We start from the raw sequence: 18,971 nt of genomic DNA, 5'->3' as shown, positions 1-18,971 counted from the left end.
ATCATGTTATATAGTTCCTGAGGTATTGAAAATTTCTTTAAATTAGTTCGTCAATGTTACTTAGATGTATTAACCTAGAGACTAAATTGATGAATATTTCTTTTTACAGTGAATATTCAATACTTTATGAACTAGTTATATAATTTTATTAATTTAAGAATTATTTAAGAGAGAAAGTGGTACTTCAATGACCAAATTAATGGTTTACAGTATTTTTTAAACAAATTAAAACAAAACAAAATTGGTCCATGTCATGCGATATCCAAAATATCATGGGACACGTAAAGGGCTGGTAATTGTGGGGCACAGCAGCAGTATTCGTTGGACTTCCCTCCCAAATGGGAAAAGTTTGAATTGGTTTTTGCCTCTTTAATGTGGTCGGCTTTTCGTTAAATTTCATTTTCTCGTGCATGAGTTGTAACATCTTTCCAACCCTTACCAATTATATAAATTTTGGTTCTGCTTTCTTTGGAGTAAAACAAGATGAAACGTCTAAATATAAGAATCCAAATAGATGGTAGCTTAACTGCTGAAACAAAAGATACTGACCCTTTAATAAAAGAAGAAAGAATTGGAGGAAAATGATAAACACAAAAAATTCCAAAGAAAAAAGAATGTAGCCAAGGGCCATGTGCAAGTCCTTTTCTCTAAATACTTAATCTAAAAACCCTGTACTTATCTACATGTCGTGGACTCGTGGTATATTCCACCATTCTACTTGAAATTGAAAGGAAGATAAATATATTAAAAAATATTTCTTTTTGCAGACTAGAGAAATAATAAATGAGGCATTAATATGATAATTGTTTATCAAATACATTTTTGCCAAGCGACAAAATATCATTAGATGTTAAAACAATTTTTTTTATTCGTTATTTTTTTTAAATATTTTCAATTAATAATTATTCTATAAGATGTACTTGGCAATTTAAAGGAAAAATATACTAGTTCATGCTTAGTTTCAATTTTTATTATAAATATTTCATATATATATATATATATATATATATATATATATATATATATATATATATATATATATATATATTCGACAAATTAGATATATGTTTGTTTCCCCCCTATTGATTGTTACTCTTCAAGAAATATTTTAATTTTTTAATAAAAATTAAATATAAATATTTTACACAATTAATTAGTATAACACATTGGTGGTAGTAGTGATCATGATAAAATGGGATTTACTTATGTCAACAATATTAGACACTTATTTCATTTAATAACTTATAAAATTACAATTTAAAAAATCCAACCATTAAATTGTGTGAAATTATTTTGATAATCTTACACACCCAATTTTTATTAAATTAGTTATATTATTTTATAGTTGATAATTATTTATATATTAAAAATATATCATACATTAAAATAAAATAAAATAATAAATTATTAAATAATTTATCAACATTTTGTTAGTCTCAATAGAACTAAGCTTAAATTTCTTAAATAATGTCTCGGATAGACTCCATAATAAAGGTGATAAACTAAGTTTTTTAACGTAAATTAGTCAATAATAAAATCGATAGATATCTAAGACCAATAACATAATTATCTAAAAAATTGTTGACTAACTTTATATTTTATTAACTTAATTCATGTTGGTGCAAATTGATGGTAGTTATGGCTCCAAAACAATGAAGAAATATCAAAGAAAAAATCATTGACAATAATGATCTTCCAAGATAGAATAATCAACAAAACAATTCTTCAATGCGTAAAACATTTATCTTTAGGTTTGATTTATCCAACCTTTTTATAAAAATTGGATGCATTAGGGTGTACCCACAAATTCCCTTCAAGATATAATAGTTTATTGGCATGGTTTGCACACCCACATCAAGAGTATTATCAACTATAGTTTACAAAATCATATTTTTTTTTAATTCTCCCTGTGCCGCATGAAGGAAGAAAGGAAATAATTTGAATGTATAGAATGTCTTACTATTCTTATTGTCTATTTTTTTTTCGTATAGAATGATCATCTTATGCATTTTGGTAAAGAGATTATCATTTTAAGAGACACATCAAATAACTCTTGAACAATTAAAGAGTCACATCTATGATCTATTAGTAAAGAAGGTCATCGTTTGATGAAAATCTATACATTTTATTAAAGGATATAACCTTTCATATTTTATATATTACATGAATAAACATATATATCTTTTCATGAATGAATACAACTTTTCATACATGCACTTTTTCATAATTAAACATATATTTTCATAATTTCATTAAAGGATATAACATTTCATTCATTTTGAAAATCTGTCACAATTCACTAAAAGAAAAATGCTAGAAACATATTCTCTAAAATACTTCTTTAAACACACTTTATAATTGATTAAAAACTATAAAATCAGTGAGAGAATCATTATATATAATATAAGACCCACAAAATTATTATTTTTATTTTTTAATAAATTTCAACTAACAAGAGAGAAAATGTAGTGGAAAGGATGTGTTGGAGAATCTTCACATTCAATTTACTATTGAAAAACTAGCATTCATGAAATTAGTAACGAAAATAAATTTAACAAAACTGGGTCTTCAGGTAAAACGTAAATGGATACCTGTTTTTTTTTTTTTAAATAGTTTTTATATTTAAAAAAGTCATGACAAAAAGGCAATCACTTGATGTGATTAAAATTATCGATGTTGTATGCATGGAACATGAGGGTTTACACTTTACACAACAACCCAAAAAGAGTAAATAAAGAAAGAAGAAACAATGAGCATGGGAGGCATGATAAACGCCTTGACAATCGGTGTATATAGTTATGAGAAGAGAAATGAAATGAAGAGAAGAGAAAAGAAGAAAGTGGAATGGGTCATGGTCATCAGATGAGAAAGTGTGACAGAGCAGTGCACATTTATTGAAGAGTGCAAAACAAATTGACGTGTCGAAATCATTCCCCTTGGTCTCTCTCTACAAAATCAACAATAACAATTCCCTTGAGGTCACCCTTATTATTATTATTATTCTATTAAAATATCCAAAATTAAACATCCGAATCGTTGACCAGTCAAAGGTACAATAAAAGCTGTCTCTTAATTTTTAACACGTAGATAGAGAGGGGTTGGTATGAACATAAAATGCATTGACTGATATGTTTTCTTTGACTAAAATAATTACTATCATTCATTTCTCTTTCTCTCTCTGTCAGGCATCAATTCAATTCCCAGCACAACCAAACAACAACAATTAGGCAACCGATTTCCTTTTTTTGTTTCCAAATGAATAATAATTAACTTGATGAATCAAAGAGGCTAAACCTAATTATCATAATAATCATAGATCCAACGATACTAGTTAACAAGATGATGATGAAGTAGTAGAAGAAGAAGAATTGGATTCAAACTTGTAGTACTTATCCACGGCAACAGACACATCCCAAGTGCAACTGAGTCCTTTTGGAATTGTGACAAGGTCCCCAGCACCAAACTCCACAAACTCTGATGACCCTTTTGGGTATGCCTTCACCTTCCCTTTCACCAAGTAGCATGTCTCTTCTGCATCAAACTTCAACTGGTACTTCCCTGGAGAGCAACCCCACCTTTCATTTTTCACCCCCATAAAATAAAATAAAAAACAAAGTTAATTTACATATAGTGTGAGAGAGTGCATGTCATCATTCGGATTTTTCATAAGCAAAAAACTTAGATGCAATAGTTTAGGCTCTTCTGATACTGTCTTTCAATTAAAATTGAAGTTTCATCTCGATAATCAATATAAAAATATATACATTAGAGGTCAACATATATTTTCGAGATAAAACTTTAATTCTGATTAAAAAATAATAGGAAATAGTATCTAAAAAGTTATATCTAAGTTTTATTTTTTTCATATAATACATAGCAAAAGAATGGAACAAGAAGAGAAAGAAAGAGAGAGAAGAGGATGTACTTAGGCCAGCACTTGATGTTCAACTCAGCAAGGCGTGACTGGGAAGGGTTTCTTTCAATGGTGATTCTAAGGTTTGAGTTGGAATCTGCAGCCATGGATATTGAGAATTGTATGTGAACAAATAAAAGTTGAAGTTGACCACTGAATAACTATTCTGATCTTGGATTTTTGGCTACATGCACTCTAGTGGTTTTTTTTTTTTTTTGGAGAGAATGAAAAGGAAGGGATCGTGCGCAATGTTTTACAAGAGAGGATACTAAGAAGACTTTATATTTATATAATGAGGATATATTGGGTACATGCAATTTCATGAGTAATGTTCACCTATCACATCATGCCCCGTAAGCTTCACAATATTGTTTTTCAACTTAAGTCATTAATGCACCTTCGCCTCGTGGGAAATTTGTGTCTGTCTACTAATTTGAACAGTAGTACTTGTGGTATCGGTATCAATCATTTATTTATTTATTTCATTTTTTTAATTAAATAAAGATTTTTAAATTAACCCTTATACTATGTTTTAAACATGTTCTTTGGTATGATCAATTTAGTGTGAGATTGTTATAACTTGATCAATAATTTTGGATTCTAAGTTTTAAATATATATTTGTAAAAAAAATTATCTCTTATAACAAATTTTATTTGATTAAAAGAATGATCATAAAATATACATATATTCTGTATATATTTAGGTTATTCAAATAAATTAGAGTAATACAATATTAAATTAAAGTTGAAGGTTATATGCATAGATTAATTTAGTCTTTAAATTTATAAAAATATTATTTAAATAGTGTCTAAAATTATTAAAAAATGGTCATTTTGACTACTAAGGTTACAAAAAAATTAAATTAATCGGTATTCATAAAATCAATTTAATGTATTATTTAATTCATTGCACTTAACTGTGTGGTGCATCCTACTTAATGTAGTAAACGGTGTCATCTCTAAACACTTAGCTGCACTATCCCGAACTGCTGTCCTATTTATTTAGAATGCGTTACACAATTGACACGTTGCATGTTATGAACTACTGGAATCCCAATATTGTATCATATCCCTACATCTAAATGAGTTGAATTTATGTTACCTTGAGAGAGAATTATAGTAGTAATATTACTAGTATTAGTTTATCATGTAGTATTTATGAGATTGAATAAAAAAAATTCATGTATTTTGGTAAATTGTTAAAAAAAAAATACTATATTACTATTTTATAATAATAAATTATAGATCAAAATTAAGTATGAACTAATTAAATACGTAGTCAAACATAATTAATTCTCATAATATATATAGTAATTAATAGGGGTTTCTAATATTACTTTACTGCCTAAAAAAGAAAAAAACGTTATACTCAAATTTTCTCAATGGTGAAATTAATACGATGTACTAACTTATATTTTATCTACATTTTCTATCAAAATAACTTCCACAAGCATTAATATAAATCAATCTTTACTCATAAAAAAATATAAATCAATCTTTCAAATTAAACTACTACCTCTTTTGAATTTGAAATACCTTTTTTGAAAAATATGTTCTCCAAAATTTAAACTTACATCTTGGTTAATTATACAAATTTATGTGTTAAAAAACCACAAATGTTCTTTTTCTGGATAGGTAATTAATATGAAAATGCAGATTTGAAAATGACAACAGAATAAGTGTTATGTGAACTTGTGTATGAGAATTTTGACTCTAATCAATGTGACAATTCAAGTGAACGCATGTTTGGGAATATGTTACTTATGGATTTTCTTTATTCTCTCACTAAGCTGTTAATTTTTTTTTCTCAAAATAAATTAATATAAACACAACAAGTCTAATACTATAATCACATTATTAAGATTGAAATTTTGAATGAGTCTGCAAATAAATTTAACGAAAGATAAAAATATAATTTTTTTTTGTTAGTTTTATTACAAACATTAAAAAACTATTTTTAATTATATTTAAAAAAATATAATTATGCATTAAATAAAATATACTCCAGATATCTATAATAATTAATTAAAATTAATTTATCATCAAATTGAGTCAATCAGTCAATTATAGATAATGCAGAAATTTTGAACTTTTATTAGTTTCTTTTTTAAACAATATAGTTATGTATTTAATAAATGGTCAACATAAATTTTTCAGCATAAAAGTAAGTATGCGTAATTAAGTTTTACAGTAATTTAATAGTTGGTTAATGTAAAATGTGTGGGGCAATCTTACGTGTAAATAATATTGATATCTAAAATTTGATTATTCAAAGTCAATAAAACTAATAAAAATAATATGCGAATGTTCAAACGTGTAAGATTTGTTTATCTTCCTAAAAAAAGATTTGTTTATCTTCAATAAAGTATTAACAAATATTTGTGTGCAATGCCAACAAAATACTGTATAATACTACCTCGAAAAAAGTTAAAGTAAAATTACAAAAATCTGCGGGTATGTTTGATTGTATTTTTTATTTCTACTAGTTTTTAAAACTATTTTATAAGGAAATATTCTGAAAGGTTTATTTTTATAGAATAGGATATGGGAGAAGAAGATGCAGAAGTATAAGAAAGAATAAGAGCAGTAAAAAACTGTAAGTGGAATAAAAATAATTTAGAGATATTCTAGATTTTTTGTTTTAAAATCTTTTTTTGAAAACAACTTTAAAAAACTACTTTAAATAATAATAATAATTTTCAAAACAAGAAACAAGTATACCCTAATGAAATACTACAAATGGATTTAAATAAATTAGCATTTTTTTATTATCAAGAAACTCGTATTATTATTTCACTTATTCATCATAATTTGGTCAACAAATAGTTACGCTGGTTGGCATATAACTTCTAAATTCCATGATTTCCCTGTAAATTGTTTTAGAACAACACTGCGGCCAAGGACAAATGGTATTGAATTCAAGATTTTATTATAATTGCAACGGATTTATTCACCACCTCAACATTTTTTTTTTGAAAAAATCAATAATTGAATTCAAGGTTTTATAATTGAAGCTGTAACAATTTTATAATTTATGAATTATGATAGTACATGTGCATGTTTTATATTTAACTTTTTTAGTTTGCATAACAGATTTGGAGTATCCACTAGGTTTATTCAGAAAAAAATGGATATATACCAGTTAAGAGATTGAGTTTAATTCTATTCAGATTATGTTAGTATTTTATTATAACCTTATTTCTTATAATAATAATAATAATAATAATAAATTCAGTTTTTTAATAATAATAAGCTTTCCAGGTGTTGATGAAAATTAAAGAGTCAAAGAGGTTCTTTTTGCCTTTTTGGACTTTTCATATATAGAGTCAATCTCCTTTGTTAATGCTAAAATTAATTTTCATTAAAGCTAATGGAACTAAATTTCTTACACTTTATTTATTTTTTCCTTTGTTTAAATCATTTGTAATACATAGTAGAGTTTGAAACCTTGTATGCTACATCACATCGTACATCAAAAACAGAGAATTTACATTTTATATATATATATAGGCGAATGTTAAAGACTAAAAAATTTTAAAGCTATTGATAAATCAGCCAAATATAACTATGGAGTCTGATTATATTCTTAAAAATTCACTTGCACTAGCAAATACATCATAACCTCATTTGCCTTTTCTTTTATTATTTTACGCAGTTCATTTTAAAGTAAAATAGCAATTTACAGCCTGCTATTTAAGATTCTAGCTAGCAAGGTTCAAACCGCGTTTTGCAAAAAGAAAAAAAAACATGTTTTCTTTTTTGGTTTTAAAAACTCAAACTGTGTTATTTCAATTTTGCGATAATACACACACTAAACAAGTAGGTACTTAGCATATGTTTCGATATGTGTCGATTATATAGGTTGAGATTAAAGTAACTCTGCTACTTTAGCACAAACCACATCATTAACAATTTGACGTGTGTCCCTTGGAAGTATCTCACTGTTGCTTTTGTCTCCATTTTGACGTGGTTTTCTCACTAATCTTGCATAGAGAATGAGATACCACACATTTAGTTTTTAAAAATATGTTCCACTGGTAATTAACCAAGTATAAGAGTTTATCATTTTCAGGGCCAAAAGTGAGATAAGAAAAACTACTCATGAGTTTTATAAATTCAGATATTAACGCACATATGATTAAATTCAAAAACCAGACTTTATGTTACGAATTAGAGCCCAATCTTGGCCAACCCAAACATGGCCCATTCCTAACTCTGAAGATATTGTGGAGTAAGATTGTTGCTTCCTGCACCTTTTCCGGAATATTTTTTTTTTCTTCTACCTTCCAGAAAGTAACTTGGAGGTGCAGGAAACAACAACCTAGGAGTAATTTCCAAAACTCAAATCGGATCTAATTAGTTTTATGTTGTTCGGTGTAACATTTCGGATTGTTGAATCCACGTCCACCACCTGAAATAAATAAATTTGGCTTCTATACATCTTTCTAAAATTCTGATGCGGAAATTGGAACAACACAGAGCAAACCGAAATTTCTGATGCAGAGATTGGGATCAATACACGCAACGAGCCTATAATGATAAATGCCTAATAAGATCACATTCACAGCCTAGTAAAGAGACAACACATTTAGTTGATAGTTTTTTTTTTTTTAAAAAAAAAAAAGAAAAAAACCAAAGCCAATGAGCACCTCATGGATAATGTTTTGATAGCATCCTTAAGCCATAGCATGTCAATTGTATTTAACAGAGTAAAGAAGATTGAAACAAACAACGTCATATTTTTAATATTTTTTTGTCAAGGTACCCAACTTTCTGTGTGTGACTATCCAGCTCTCTTCCAAGCATCCAGTACAAACCAATGTTGAATCATATAAACAAGGTAGCACTTGTATTTAACAATTTTCTTTAATTTTAATTTTGGGGAAGGCAAAAGAAAATGAAAACTCCATGATCACCTGAAAAGTTGCAAGATATTTATTTATTAACGAGCACAACAGGACTATAGATAATGCAAACCAACTTCATCTTACAAAATAGTATACCTGATGAAAGTTATTACTTCAAGAGGTTTCAAATTAGCCCTCTTCTTCTCTTGTAATCACTAACTGTTAATGTCAGCGCATGCTTCTGACGATCATTTTCCAGGACTTTAAATCCAGCTGTTGCTTCTATTCTTTGTTTCTTTGCCATATATCCTGCCTGAACTCCTTTGGCTCCACCAAAGTTTTGGAGTGTAGCCAATGATATTGGCAGCTCAAAATTGTGCAGCACATTTGACTCTGTGGCTTGATCCACCGGAGCGCTTGTGTCTACTAACTTCCCAGCACCGGCAGCAGCTTTCAAAGCTGCAGTAGTAGCTGCCGTACCAGCCATCACGGTCTCAGCTGCTCCTGTGTGGTAGCTGCCTGTATCACCACCTGCACTATTATTTTCAGCTGCACCCTCTTCAGCTGGTTTTCCAGAGTAGTAATTCCTTGATCTAGTCCATCTCCTTGAAAAAGGATCATAACCTGCCTCCCCTGCTTTCAATTCTTTATTTACTGGCTTCAATTCAGAAGCATTTTTGAAGTTCTCAAACCTGTTCTTTCTATTCATCTCAGCAAGCTTCAAAGCCCTGGCATCCATCCTCTTAGCTTTCCGTGATTCCTCCAATTCTTCCAATCTTGTCATGATCCTCTTCACTTCAGCTTTACTATTCTTACTATGTGCTATTTCCAATTCTGTCCTTAACCTATCCTTCTCAGCTGCAATATTTAGTGGTCTTGTTTTGGCAGATTTTTTCTCTTGTAACATCTGCTTCACAGTAGCTGCTGAGTAAACAAACAAGTTGGTCTTTAGTATAGCTTCTTTTTTTTCTGCCACTTCTTGCTTTGTTGGCATCCGGCCACCTCTTCTCTCTACTTCCTTAACCCACTGGATGAACTCTTCCTCCTTTGGAGGAGAGTTGCTAATCATAGCCATTTGCCACCTTGCAGCAGAAGTTTCATTTCCCCAGACAAGATTTAAGTACTTGTGTGTGGTTTTATTTTCTAATTTATACTGCCGAGCACGATCTGTGGCATCAACATTTTTTACCATGCAGAGCCTGTAGATAGGCCCTGACTTCGGGCGACCAATACCAACTCTTACAAAACAATCAGCAATTAACTCCTCAAAAAAAGGCTCCATAAACCATTTTGCAAGTTTTGATCTCCGAATGGTGATTTCTTTTATATCCTCAAATGAAAGCCCTTCAGATCCTAACATTATCCTGTCATCATCACTGTCGATGATTCTGTCGTCATCACTCAACCCTTCATTATCACTCAGGGACTTACTTTCAGTTTCACTATCACTTGAGCTACTGAGATTTGGGAAAGGTTTGTGCTTTGGTGAAAAATGCCCAGGCCCTGAACTTCTAGATGCCTCACTTGGCCTGCGGTTTGCTTCTGAATCTTGCTGCTTTAACCGTTTTGCACGCAATTCATTTAATGCACCATCCTTGGCAGTTGACCTGTCGGCAGATCTGGCTGATGAACGCACACGAGATGGCGGGAGAGGTGAAGTCTGTTTCCCGGCTACAGTTTTCTTTCCCTTCTCACGCTTTGATGCTATCTTCCCCAAGAAATATTTATCATGCTTCTTGGTAGCCCTTTCTGACAATATCATCTCTCTTTGAAGTTCAGTCATCTCCGACAGATTAAGCCTGTCATCTTCATTCTTATAAAGATCATCACCAAAATCAGATTCATCACTGCTATCGCCCTCGTGACAACATCGGCCACCAACATCATCATCCCCTTCATCCTTACTTCTCTCACCATCATCTCGTTCGATTGGATCAAACCTCTTCTTTAGGGGAACTTGCAAGCTAGAGGGCTTCCGACCTGAATAATCATGTTCATCCTCCGAATCATCCTCCCTAGAGTCACTCCCACCACCACCACCATGTCCTCTTCTTGAAGGTTGACAAGAATGTCGTGTTCTCCCCGCTGCCTCCAAAAGCAAATTTTCTAAATCCGCCATAACTATTCTCTTCACCCTTAAATCCAGATATAACCTGCTTATGTAACACAAGGCATAATCAACCATCTAATCCATACAGCAAAAGTTGACGAAAGTATCCACATTAACACAAAAACATACAAGGGATATAAATTTAAAGTGCTCAATGCGCCATTTTTGTGCTAATAATCTCTATTCACCAAGGTTTTAAAAAACCGGTTAGCAAACGTTACAGTTTTTGAGGTGTCTAGGACCACAAAGCGACCACAATAGAGGCTGCATTTGATCGCAATTTTCGGCAATCAAGCTTTTAAATTGCGGTCACAATTGTGGTTGCGGTTTCATCACGATTCTTGATATTGCAAGAAATTGCGGACAAATGGGGTGATGCAGTCACAATTGCAGTTATGGTGACATAAAAAACCTTTGATCCTGCAACAATAATCACAGTGGCGGAACATTTTTTAAAACCTTGCCCGCAATATCAAGGAACACCACGAAACCGCGACTGCAATTTTAAACCTTGCCATTCACTAGACAACTCGGCACGCAGCCTCTAATTTTCTCAAGAAATTACATTCAAAATAAATAATGAAAGCAAAAGAGCACTCCAGAACAGTTTCATCGGTAAAAATCATTCGAAAAACAGAATAGAAACAAAAAAGCGAAACAATGTGATATGAGTAGGGTTTGATGCTGATTAAAGCGGTAGAAGCCATGAACTAAATTGGGAGACAAATGAGAGAGAACTTACAGTGAGAGAAAAGGAAATGAAGACGCTATCGTTCGATGAATGGCGAAACGGTGTCGTTTGACAGACAGAGTCCAGAATGGAGTGTGTTCAGAGCGCTACAACCCTAAACTAACGGCAGCTCCATTCGTGTCCGAGGAGCAAGCAAACAAGTAACCTGAACCTCGGACTCGAGCTCTCCCGCCTTTTATATCTTCCGGGCTACAAACGCACCGTTTCGCTCACTTTTTATTATTTTTAGTATGCATAGACTAATAATACAACACCCTATATTCTGTGTTTTAATCATGAAATTTTGTTGAGGAACAAAAACTATTTGTTAACTTAGTGTTTAAAAAGTAGTAGTAACATACAATATAGGATGTTATATTGAGGCTAACATGTTTAAATTTCCTGGAATCATGTCCTCAAGGATGCCAATCAAGCTACGGATGGGATGATCAAACAAACTTTGAACACCAATACTGATTATCTAGTTTTTGAAACTCAATTGTATTTAAAATGCTTAGAGAGCACATTCTGCTTCTGCTCTTTTTCCCCGGAGGTTGTTAATCCTCTAATATATCATTCAAAAAAAACAAAGAGTCAAGTGTGGGAAAATAGTTGCAACAAAGTGCTATAATGAAAGAGGTGAGACGTCACAAGCCAAGCAAGGAGCGATGGGCTGCTGGAAGGATAGGGGAGGTGCAATGACACAAGAGAAAGAAAGAGAAGGGACATATTAGTCCATTAGGTGTCTTTATTGTTTCCTATGGGGTGCAGGAAGCAATAGCCCTAAATTATCAGTTGAGATTGAATCTTAAGCACCCTAAGGCCTATGGTGAATATTCATAGCTGAACAAGGGCTATTGTATCATGTAGTCTTGCTATTGCATTTTGCACCTCACGTTAGATTTGATAAAGTCCTTTCCAAAATACAATGAGAGGTGCAAGATACAATGAAAATGCAAGAAATAAATGCCGAGAATAAGGCAACAAGCCCAACAATAGTTTTGTCATAGGGTGTTACTATTAGCTCATACCATAATTGCTCCTAGTCTTTACAAAATTTTAAAATTCCAGGAAAAGATTATTTTTCCTCCGTGTTCAAACACTCCCCCCTCCTTCTTCCCCCTTTCTCTTACCGTGCTCTCCTTGTTAAATACAGAAATATAATTTTATAATAATTTTTGTTGAGATACACAACAAATTACATTTCCATTTTATATTTTTTTAGAAAAAGTTAAATAACGAAAACACGATTTTGTTGTGATATTTCTTGAGACACATAATAAAATTGTATTTATGTTATGTCTTTTTTATAGAATTTTTTTATCAATTAATTACCTTTTTTAAAATAATTAAATTAATTATGATATAATTTATCATTTTTAATAATACTTAATATCTTTTTTTAATTAAAATTAAATTAATTGGAAGTTATCATTTATAAATTTATAAAGATAATCAAACTAATTATTATAAGAATTATATTTATTTCTATAGATAAGAATTACCATTATTAATCATAATTAAATCAATTCATGATATTATTTTGATTATAATTAAAAATAGTAATTTATGTAATCATTAATTTAAATTTAAATAAAAAATTAATTTAAGTAACAATTAATTTGATTACGGTTGAAAAAGATGATGTGTATTGTCATTAATATAATTTTTCTCAAAATTAATTATAATAAAAGAGTTAACTTAATTCTGCAATTAACTTTTTGTAAAATTACCTAATAAAAACATGTTTCAGTCGTATAAAAAGGACGTGTGAAAAAACTAAAACATATTTCCAGTTTTAGATTTTGTACGTGAAAATATATTTATATATCTGCTATCAGAAAAAATATACAATAAAATCATAATTGCATTATAATAAAGAGTGCAAAAACTATATAATCTATTGTTCACCTTATTCAACAAAATTTTATAACAACACTAATTTTTAAATATTTTTTTTTCAGCCCTTTAAGAGAGACCAAGAGCAATTTGCTTGAGGCCAATACTATTCTCTGTCATATTGTAACGTACAAAAATTTCCTTGGATTTATCTTTCCATCTAAATTTTATTTTTGGTCCAGTTTTCATTTGCATTGTTAGTTTTTTTATTTTATATCTTTTGTGTGATTTTAGTTTTTCAGATTTCACAGAGTTCAAAATTTGAATCTAATTTTTAATTTTGTGTACATGTATTTTTTATATTTTATTAAATTAAATTAATTTTAATTATACAAAATTAAAAATTGAATCAAAATTATTTTTTTTTAACTTTTAAGACTGAAATTGTGAATAAATAAATAAAAAAACCAAATTGCAAAATAAAAATTAAAGAGAGAATAAAGTTATAGCTTAACCTATATTTTTAATTAAGTCAAACTAAAATAAAATGTAATAACATATTATGCACCGTAATTTTTAAAATTTTTTCCTGTAATAATAATGCACTGTTGTTTTCTTACCAGTGTCAAATTTTAAACTAACATTAGCCACATAAAATAATTTTAGTAACGTCTTACTCTAATACAAAGACATTATTGTCCTCAGAGTGAGCAATAAATAAGTCCAAGGCAGAGAGACTAAAGCGGAGATACCAACCTGGTCTTACTGTGTGGTGACTGTGCTCTGCTCTCATCTCATTCATATTCATTTCAATGGCAACTCAAGGTCAAGTCATTACCTGCAAAGGTACTCTCTTCTTCTAATAATAATTCAAGTTACAGATCCAATTACCACTAAACAAATCCTAGTGTGACGTCGTTTTGACGATGTAGCTGCGGTGGCCTGGGAACCCAACAAGCCCTTAACCGTCCAAGACGTTCAGGTTGCTCCGCCTCAGGCCGGCGAGGTCCGTGTCCAAATCCTCTTCACCGCTCTCTGCCACACCGATGCTTACACTTGGGGCGGCAAGGTACAGCGTCTTTTTTTTTTTCTTGAATCAAATCAATTTTTTCTCAATCCAACAATTCATATTCCCTTGTTTGGATTGCAATGTGAGAATTTTTTTTATTGCAGGATCCCGAAGGTCTCTTCCCCTGTATTCTCGGCCACGAAGCTGCAGGGTATGTATAGTATATGAATATTGAATAGTACATTTTTAAGATGCAATTGTGACATGTGATATATGATATGAGCATTACTTGATTGTTGTTGATGATATAGGGGTTTTAGGGATTACGCGTTTTTTGGTGCAGGATTGTGGAGAGTGTTGGAGAAGGTGTTACTAATGTTCAGCCTGGGGATCATGTCATTCCCTGTTACCAGGCTGAGTGTGGGGAGTGCAAGACTTGCAAATCGGGGAAGACAAACCTCTGTGGCAAGGTTCGTTCCGCCACTGGAGTTGGGGTCATGCTCAATGATGGAAAGAGCCGGTTCTCCATTAATGGGAAGCCCATTTATCATTTCATGGGAACATCCACTTTTAGTCAATACACTGTTGTTCATGACGTTAGTGTAGCTAAGATTGACCCGGTAGCTCCCTTGGAGAAAGTTTGCCTTCTTGGATGTGGTGTTTCAACTGGTAAGTGACTAAGCATTCTCCTTTTCAGAAACTCTATTGAGATTTTGAAAGTTATATGGGATGGGTCTTATTATCCTTTCTGTGCATGCTGTGTCTAATCTAATGAATTCATGAAATGTGTTTCGACAATGATGTTGCATTTGCCTATATAGATTATATTATTAGACATATATCTTATAAGAATTAGACTCGAATGTTTCTGATCAGGGTTACAAATTCCATCTATAACCCATTTTTCAATTAGAATAATCCTGTGTTTGGACTTTTGAGTTTGATGTAATGATAGATCATGGTTATTGTTTAGTATTATTTTAAATTTGATAACAAGATGGCCTATCAGTGATCTTGCACTTTTTATTTTGATAGTTTAGCAATTAAGATGCTTTGTGAAAAAGGAAAATGTTACTTTACAGACCTTTTTTCCCTTCTTCCCTTCCTAATGCTATGAAATGTGTGGTCTTGTGTCCTTCCAATACCAAGTTCACTTATTATGAAGTTGTGATATCTATTCCCCCCCAACTTTTTAGGACTTGGAGCTGTCTGGAACACTGCAAAAGTGGAGTCAGGGTCAATTGTTGCTATTTTTGGCCTTGGAACTGTTGGGCTTGCTGTAAGTTTCTGCAGTTACAATTGTAGGTGTTTATGTTTTTGGGCTTCTATAATGATTTGTAATTTACACTTGACAGGTTGCAGAGGGTGCAAAAACTGCTGGTGCATCCCGGGTTATTGGCATAGATATTGACAGCAAGAAGTTTGATATAGGTACATCATGAACTTGGTTGAACTAATCTGGACAGTATGTTTAATGTTGTGAAGTGATTTGCTGCCATGTTTCTCATTTTTAGACTTGTTTAACTAATGTTTCCTTATGTATTGATTATCACCTGGCTTTTGACAGTCTGATAATAAATTTTTTGCCATAGCTATTTGATAAAAGTAAGATGACCATTTTAAAGAATTATACTGGCAGAAGAATAACATTGCTGATATGCTTTGATATGATCCTAATATGTATGTTCTTCTGGTATATATTTGTTTTATTTCATTTCTTCCTCTATTTTTTTCTTCTGCCACAAATGCTATGAACTATATAGGTACAACTACATGCACACTCTTTTACTATGAGCTATATTCTTTTCGTTGTTTTCTCAGTTTTGGTTTTATAGTGCTAGTGCACTACAGAAGAGATTCTTCACAGTAATAATTACTTTTTCTTTTATTGTCTTGTCTTCTTTTGCTATTTTACCTTGCAGCGAAAAACTTTGGAGTCACCGAGTTTATAAATCCAAACGAACATGATAAACCAATTCAGCAGGTCATCATTGATCGCACAGATGGTGGAGTTGATTATAGCTTTGAGTGCATTGGAAATGTCTCTGTGATGAGAGCTGCTTTGGAGTGCTGCCACAAGGTGAATAATGCTGCTTCCACATTGACTCAGTTTTCAAATATTACGCTATGATGGTTCTACTCATGAAATATACTTTGGTAATTTCCAGGGCTGGGGAACATCAGTTATTGTGGGTGTTGCAGCATCAGGGCAGGAAATATCTACCCGTCCCTTCCAGTTGGTGAGTGGACGTGTCTGGAAAGGAACAGCTTTTGGTGGCTTCAAGAGCAGGTCACAGGTGCCTTGGCTTGTAGACAAGTACTTGAAGAAGGTAAAGTTTTTTCAAAGAGTGTTCTGTTTCTGTGCATTAATTCGGATTGTTGGAAAGCATGCATAGTTACAAGGCTACATTGTGTCCTTGTCTGCTTTGCTGGATTTGCAGGAAATCAAGGTTGATGAGTATATTACCCATACTTTGACCCTTTCGGAGATCAACAAGGCTTTTGATCTTTTGCATGAAGGGGGATGTCTTCGTTGTGTGCTTTCAACACAAGAATGAGGTTATCTATGCTAGCCTGGCTACTTTCGTGAGGAATGGATGTGTTGGGTTGCTTTTCCCCTCTTTTAGTGGTTGTAGTTTGAACTTGAAATAAATCTCGAGTGGTTATAGTTTGTAAGTAAGATCATTTTGGTCTATAATATGGATGTTATCTTTCGAATCTTTTGGCAAACTTGTGATCAGAAAGAATGAATACTTAAAAGCATCCCTTTTGAGTTATGATGACTATGGTATTCTTCTAATTTTATCTGTCAAGAATCATATATCATCACCTTTCCATCCTTTGGGTGGCACACACAATAGCTGTTTTCACTTTTGATATGTTATGGTGCTGTCAATAAGTTCCGAAGCCAGGTTGTGCAATTTTCAACGAATCTGTTTCGTATACCCTCTATCCAATTCTTTACATGTCACTAGTATTTTTTTAAGAAATAGGATCCGTATTTGTAAGTATTGAGGCTTAGGTCGCATGAGGCTGGCATGTCATGGATAATGGTGAAGCTGAACGTTAGCATCGGAAACAATCTATTTAACAATTTAAGGTAAGTAGCTATTATATTATCATACTCCATGTTATATTTTTAAGGTAAGTACCTTAAAAATATAATATTTAACAAGTAATATTCCTTAATTAACAATGGGACCTTAAATTGTTAAATAGATTGTTATATTTGTTACAACTATAATAAAAATATTATAGTTGTAACAAATATAACACGTAAGTGGCTAACACATATTAATAAAAATATTATATTATCATGATTCACGTTCCCTCATATTAGGATACATGCCAAAATTAGTGTTTAGGTAAAATAAAACGGGGGCGGGACTAATAATAATATATTATTACATTATTATTATTGAGAGCTAACTTCTGTTAGATGGATAGCTAAACTTTTTTTTTTAATAAAAAAATTGAATAAAAATATTAAAGTGTTAATTTTAAAGAAAAATATCATATAAATAACTGTTTGCGTGCTGATATGTCTGCTTATCAAAGTGGATCACGATGCTTGAATTTATTTTAGCTTTTTTTTTTTCCTTTGGTATCTTTCAAATAAATTCGGTTTGAATATGACAATGCTAATAAAATGATATTACACCTATCTTAGGTCTGTTTGAGTGTCAATAGAGGGAAAAGAAACATAGAGAAGTGAGATAAGATGAAATATCAATTTATTATTTATTTGAAAAGAAATTTAAGATTTTTGTTGTTTTTCTAAAGTTAAATAGTTTTTTATAACAAAATAATTTATTTTAAAAATAACATGATAGATGGTTTAATTTTTTTAGTTAAATTTATTTATTTATTTATTTCTATCAATTTCTTACTCATCTAAATAAATAACAAAAGAAAAGTTTCAAACATTTTTCTTTTTTAATTTGTCTTTTACTTTTATTCATATTTCTTTATTTTCCTCTAATCGGACTGCCTACCAAAGTTCCATTTCACTTTTTTGTTTTCAAATTAGATGCATAAGATATTTTAATTAATTTTTTCTGTGAGTCTATGTAATATATTAACATCCACCAGGAAACTTTTTTTTCTTCTTTTTTTCCACAAAGTAATGTCTGATTAACTGTGGATTTAATTATTGAGCGGGGGGTTGTTCCTCTACTCTCGAGATTTGATCAAACCAATTGTAATACCCGTGTGTTAATCTAATAATTCGCTTAAATCTTTTTCATCTTTTGGTTAAATAAAACGATTTTCAAATAAAAATACCTTTGAGATTTTTATTTGAAAATGGTTTTATTTTTCAGATTTAGTTTTTGTATGAAATTTTTTTATAAATATCTATTAACAAAAAAATAATTTTCAAATGATATTTGTTGCATTTCACTTTATAAAGTCACCGGAGTAAATTTGATGTACTTAACGAAATTTTTATGACCTTTCTAGTGTGTAAAAAAGCTTTACACATTTTTTTTTTTTCATTTTGATTTTTATGCAGAACATACTTT

At 31.0% G+C, this 18,971-nt stretch overlaps 3 protein-coding genes across 3 annotated transcripts; 1 reads left to right on the top strand and 2 right to left on the bottom strand.

Moving 5' to 3' along the window:
- Positions 1-2,775: 2,775 nt before the first annotated feature.
- LOC100793722 (uncharacterized) lies at positions 2,776-4,183 on the bottom strand. The gene is made up of 2 exons (XM_003521273.5): positions 3,926-4,183; positions 2,776-3,575 (listed from the first exon to the last, which is right to left on the bottom strand). The coding sequence occupies exons 1-2, from the start codon at positions 4,018-4,020 to the stop codon at positions 3,332-3,334; spliced, it is 339 nt and encodes a 112-aa protein (XP_003521321.1). The 5' UTR covers positions 4,021-4,183; the 3' UTR covers positions 2,776-3,331.
- A 4,449-nt stretch (positions 4,184-8,632) lies between these two features.
- On the bottom strand, positions 8,633-11,792 carry LOC100793184 (protein RTF1 homolog). The gene is made up of 3 exons (XM_003521272.5): positions 11,613-11,792; positions 8,917-10,913; positions 8,633-8,829 (listed from the first exon to the last, which is right to left on the bottom strand). The coding sequence occupies exon 2, from the start codon at positions 10,877-10,879 to the stop codon at positions 8,945-8,947; it is 1,935 nt and encodes a 644-aa protein (XP_003521320.1). The 5' UTR covers positions 10,880-10,913; positions 11,613-11,792; the 3' UTR covers positions 8,633-8,829; positions 8,917-8,944.
- A 2,391-nt stretch (positions 11,793-14,183) lies between these two features.
- LOC100499743 (alcohol dehydrogenase class-3) lies at positions 14,184-17,302 on the top strand. The gene is made up of 9 exons (NM_001354774.1): positions 14,184-14,285; positions 14,372-14,508; positions 14,613-14,659; positions 14,792-15,117; positions 15,645-15,727; positions 15,804-15,879; positions 16,371-16,528; positions 16,617-16,778; positions 16,890-17,302. Exons 1-9 carry the CDS (start codon positions 14,252-14,254, stop codon positions 17,004-17,006), a joined length of 1,140 nt encoding a protein of 379 aa, NP_001341703.1. The 5' UTR covers positions 14,184-14,251; the 3' UTR covers positions 17,007-17,302.
- The last annotated feature ends 1,669 nt before the right edge of the window (positions 17,303-18,971 follow it).

This window comes from Glycine max, chromosome 3, assembly GCF_000004515.6.
Source record: "Glycine max cultivar Williams 82 chromosome 3, Glycine_max_v4.0, whole genome shotgun sequence".
In the NCBI taxonomy this organism is placed as follows: Eukaryota; Viridiplantae; Streptophyta; class Magnoliopsida; order Fabales; family Fabaceae; genus Glycine; species Glycine max.
Note: the sequence above shows the minus strand (reverse complement) of the source record. Positions and strands in the feature narration are given on the sequence as shown.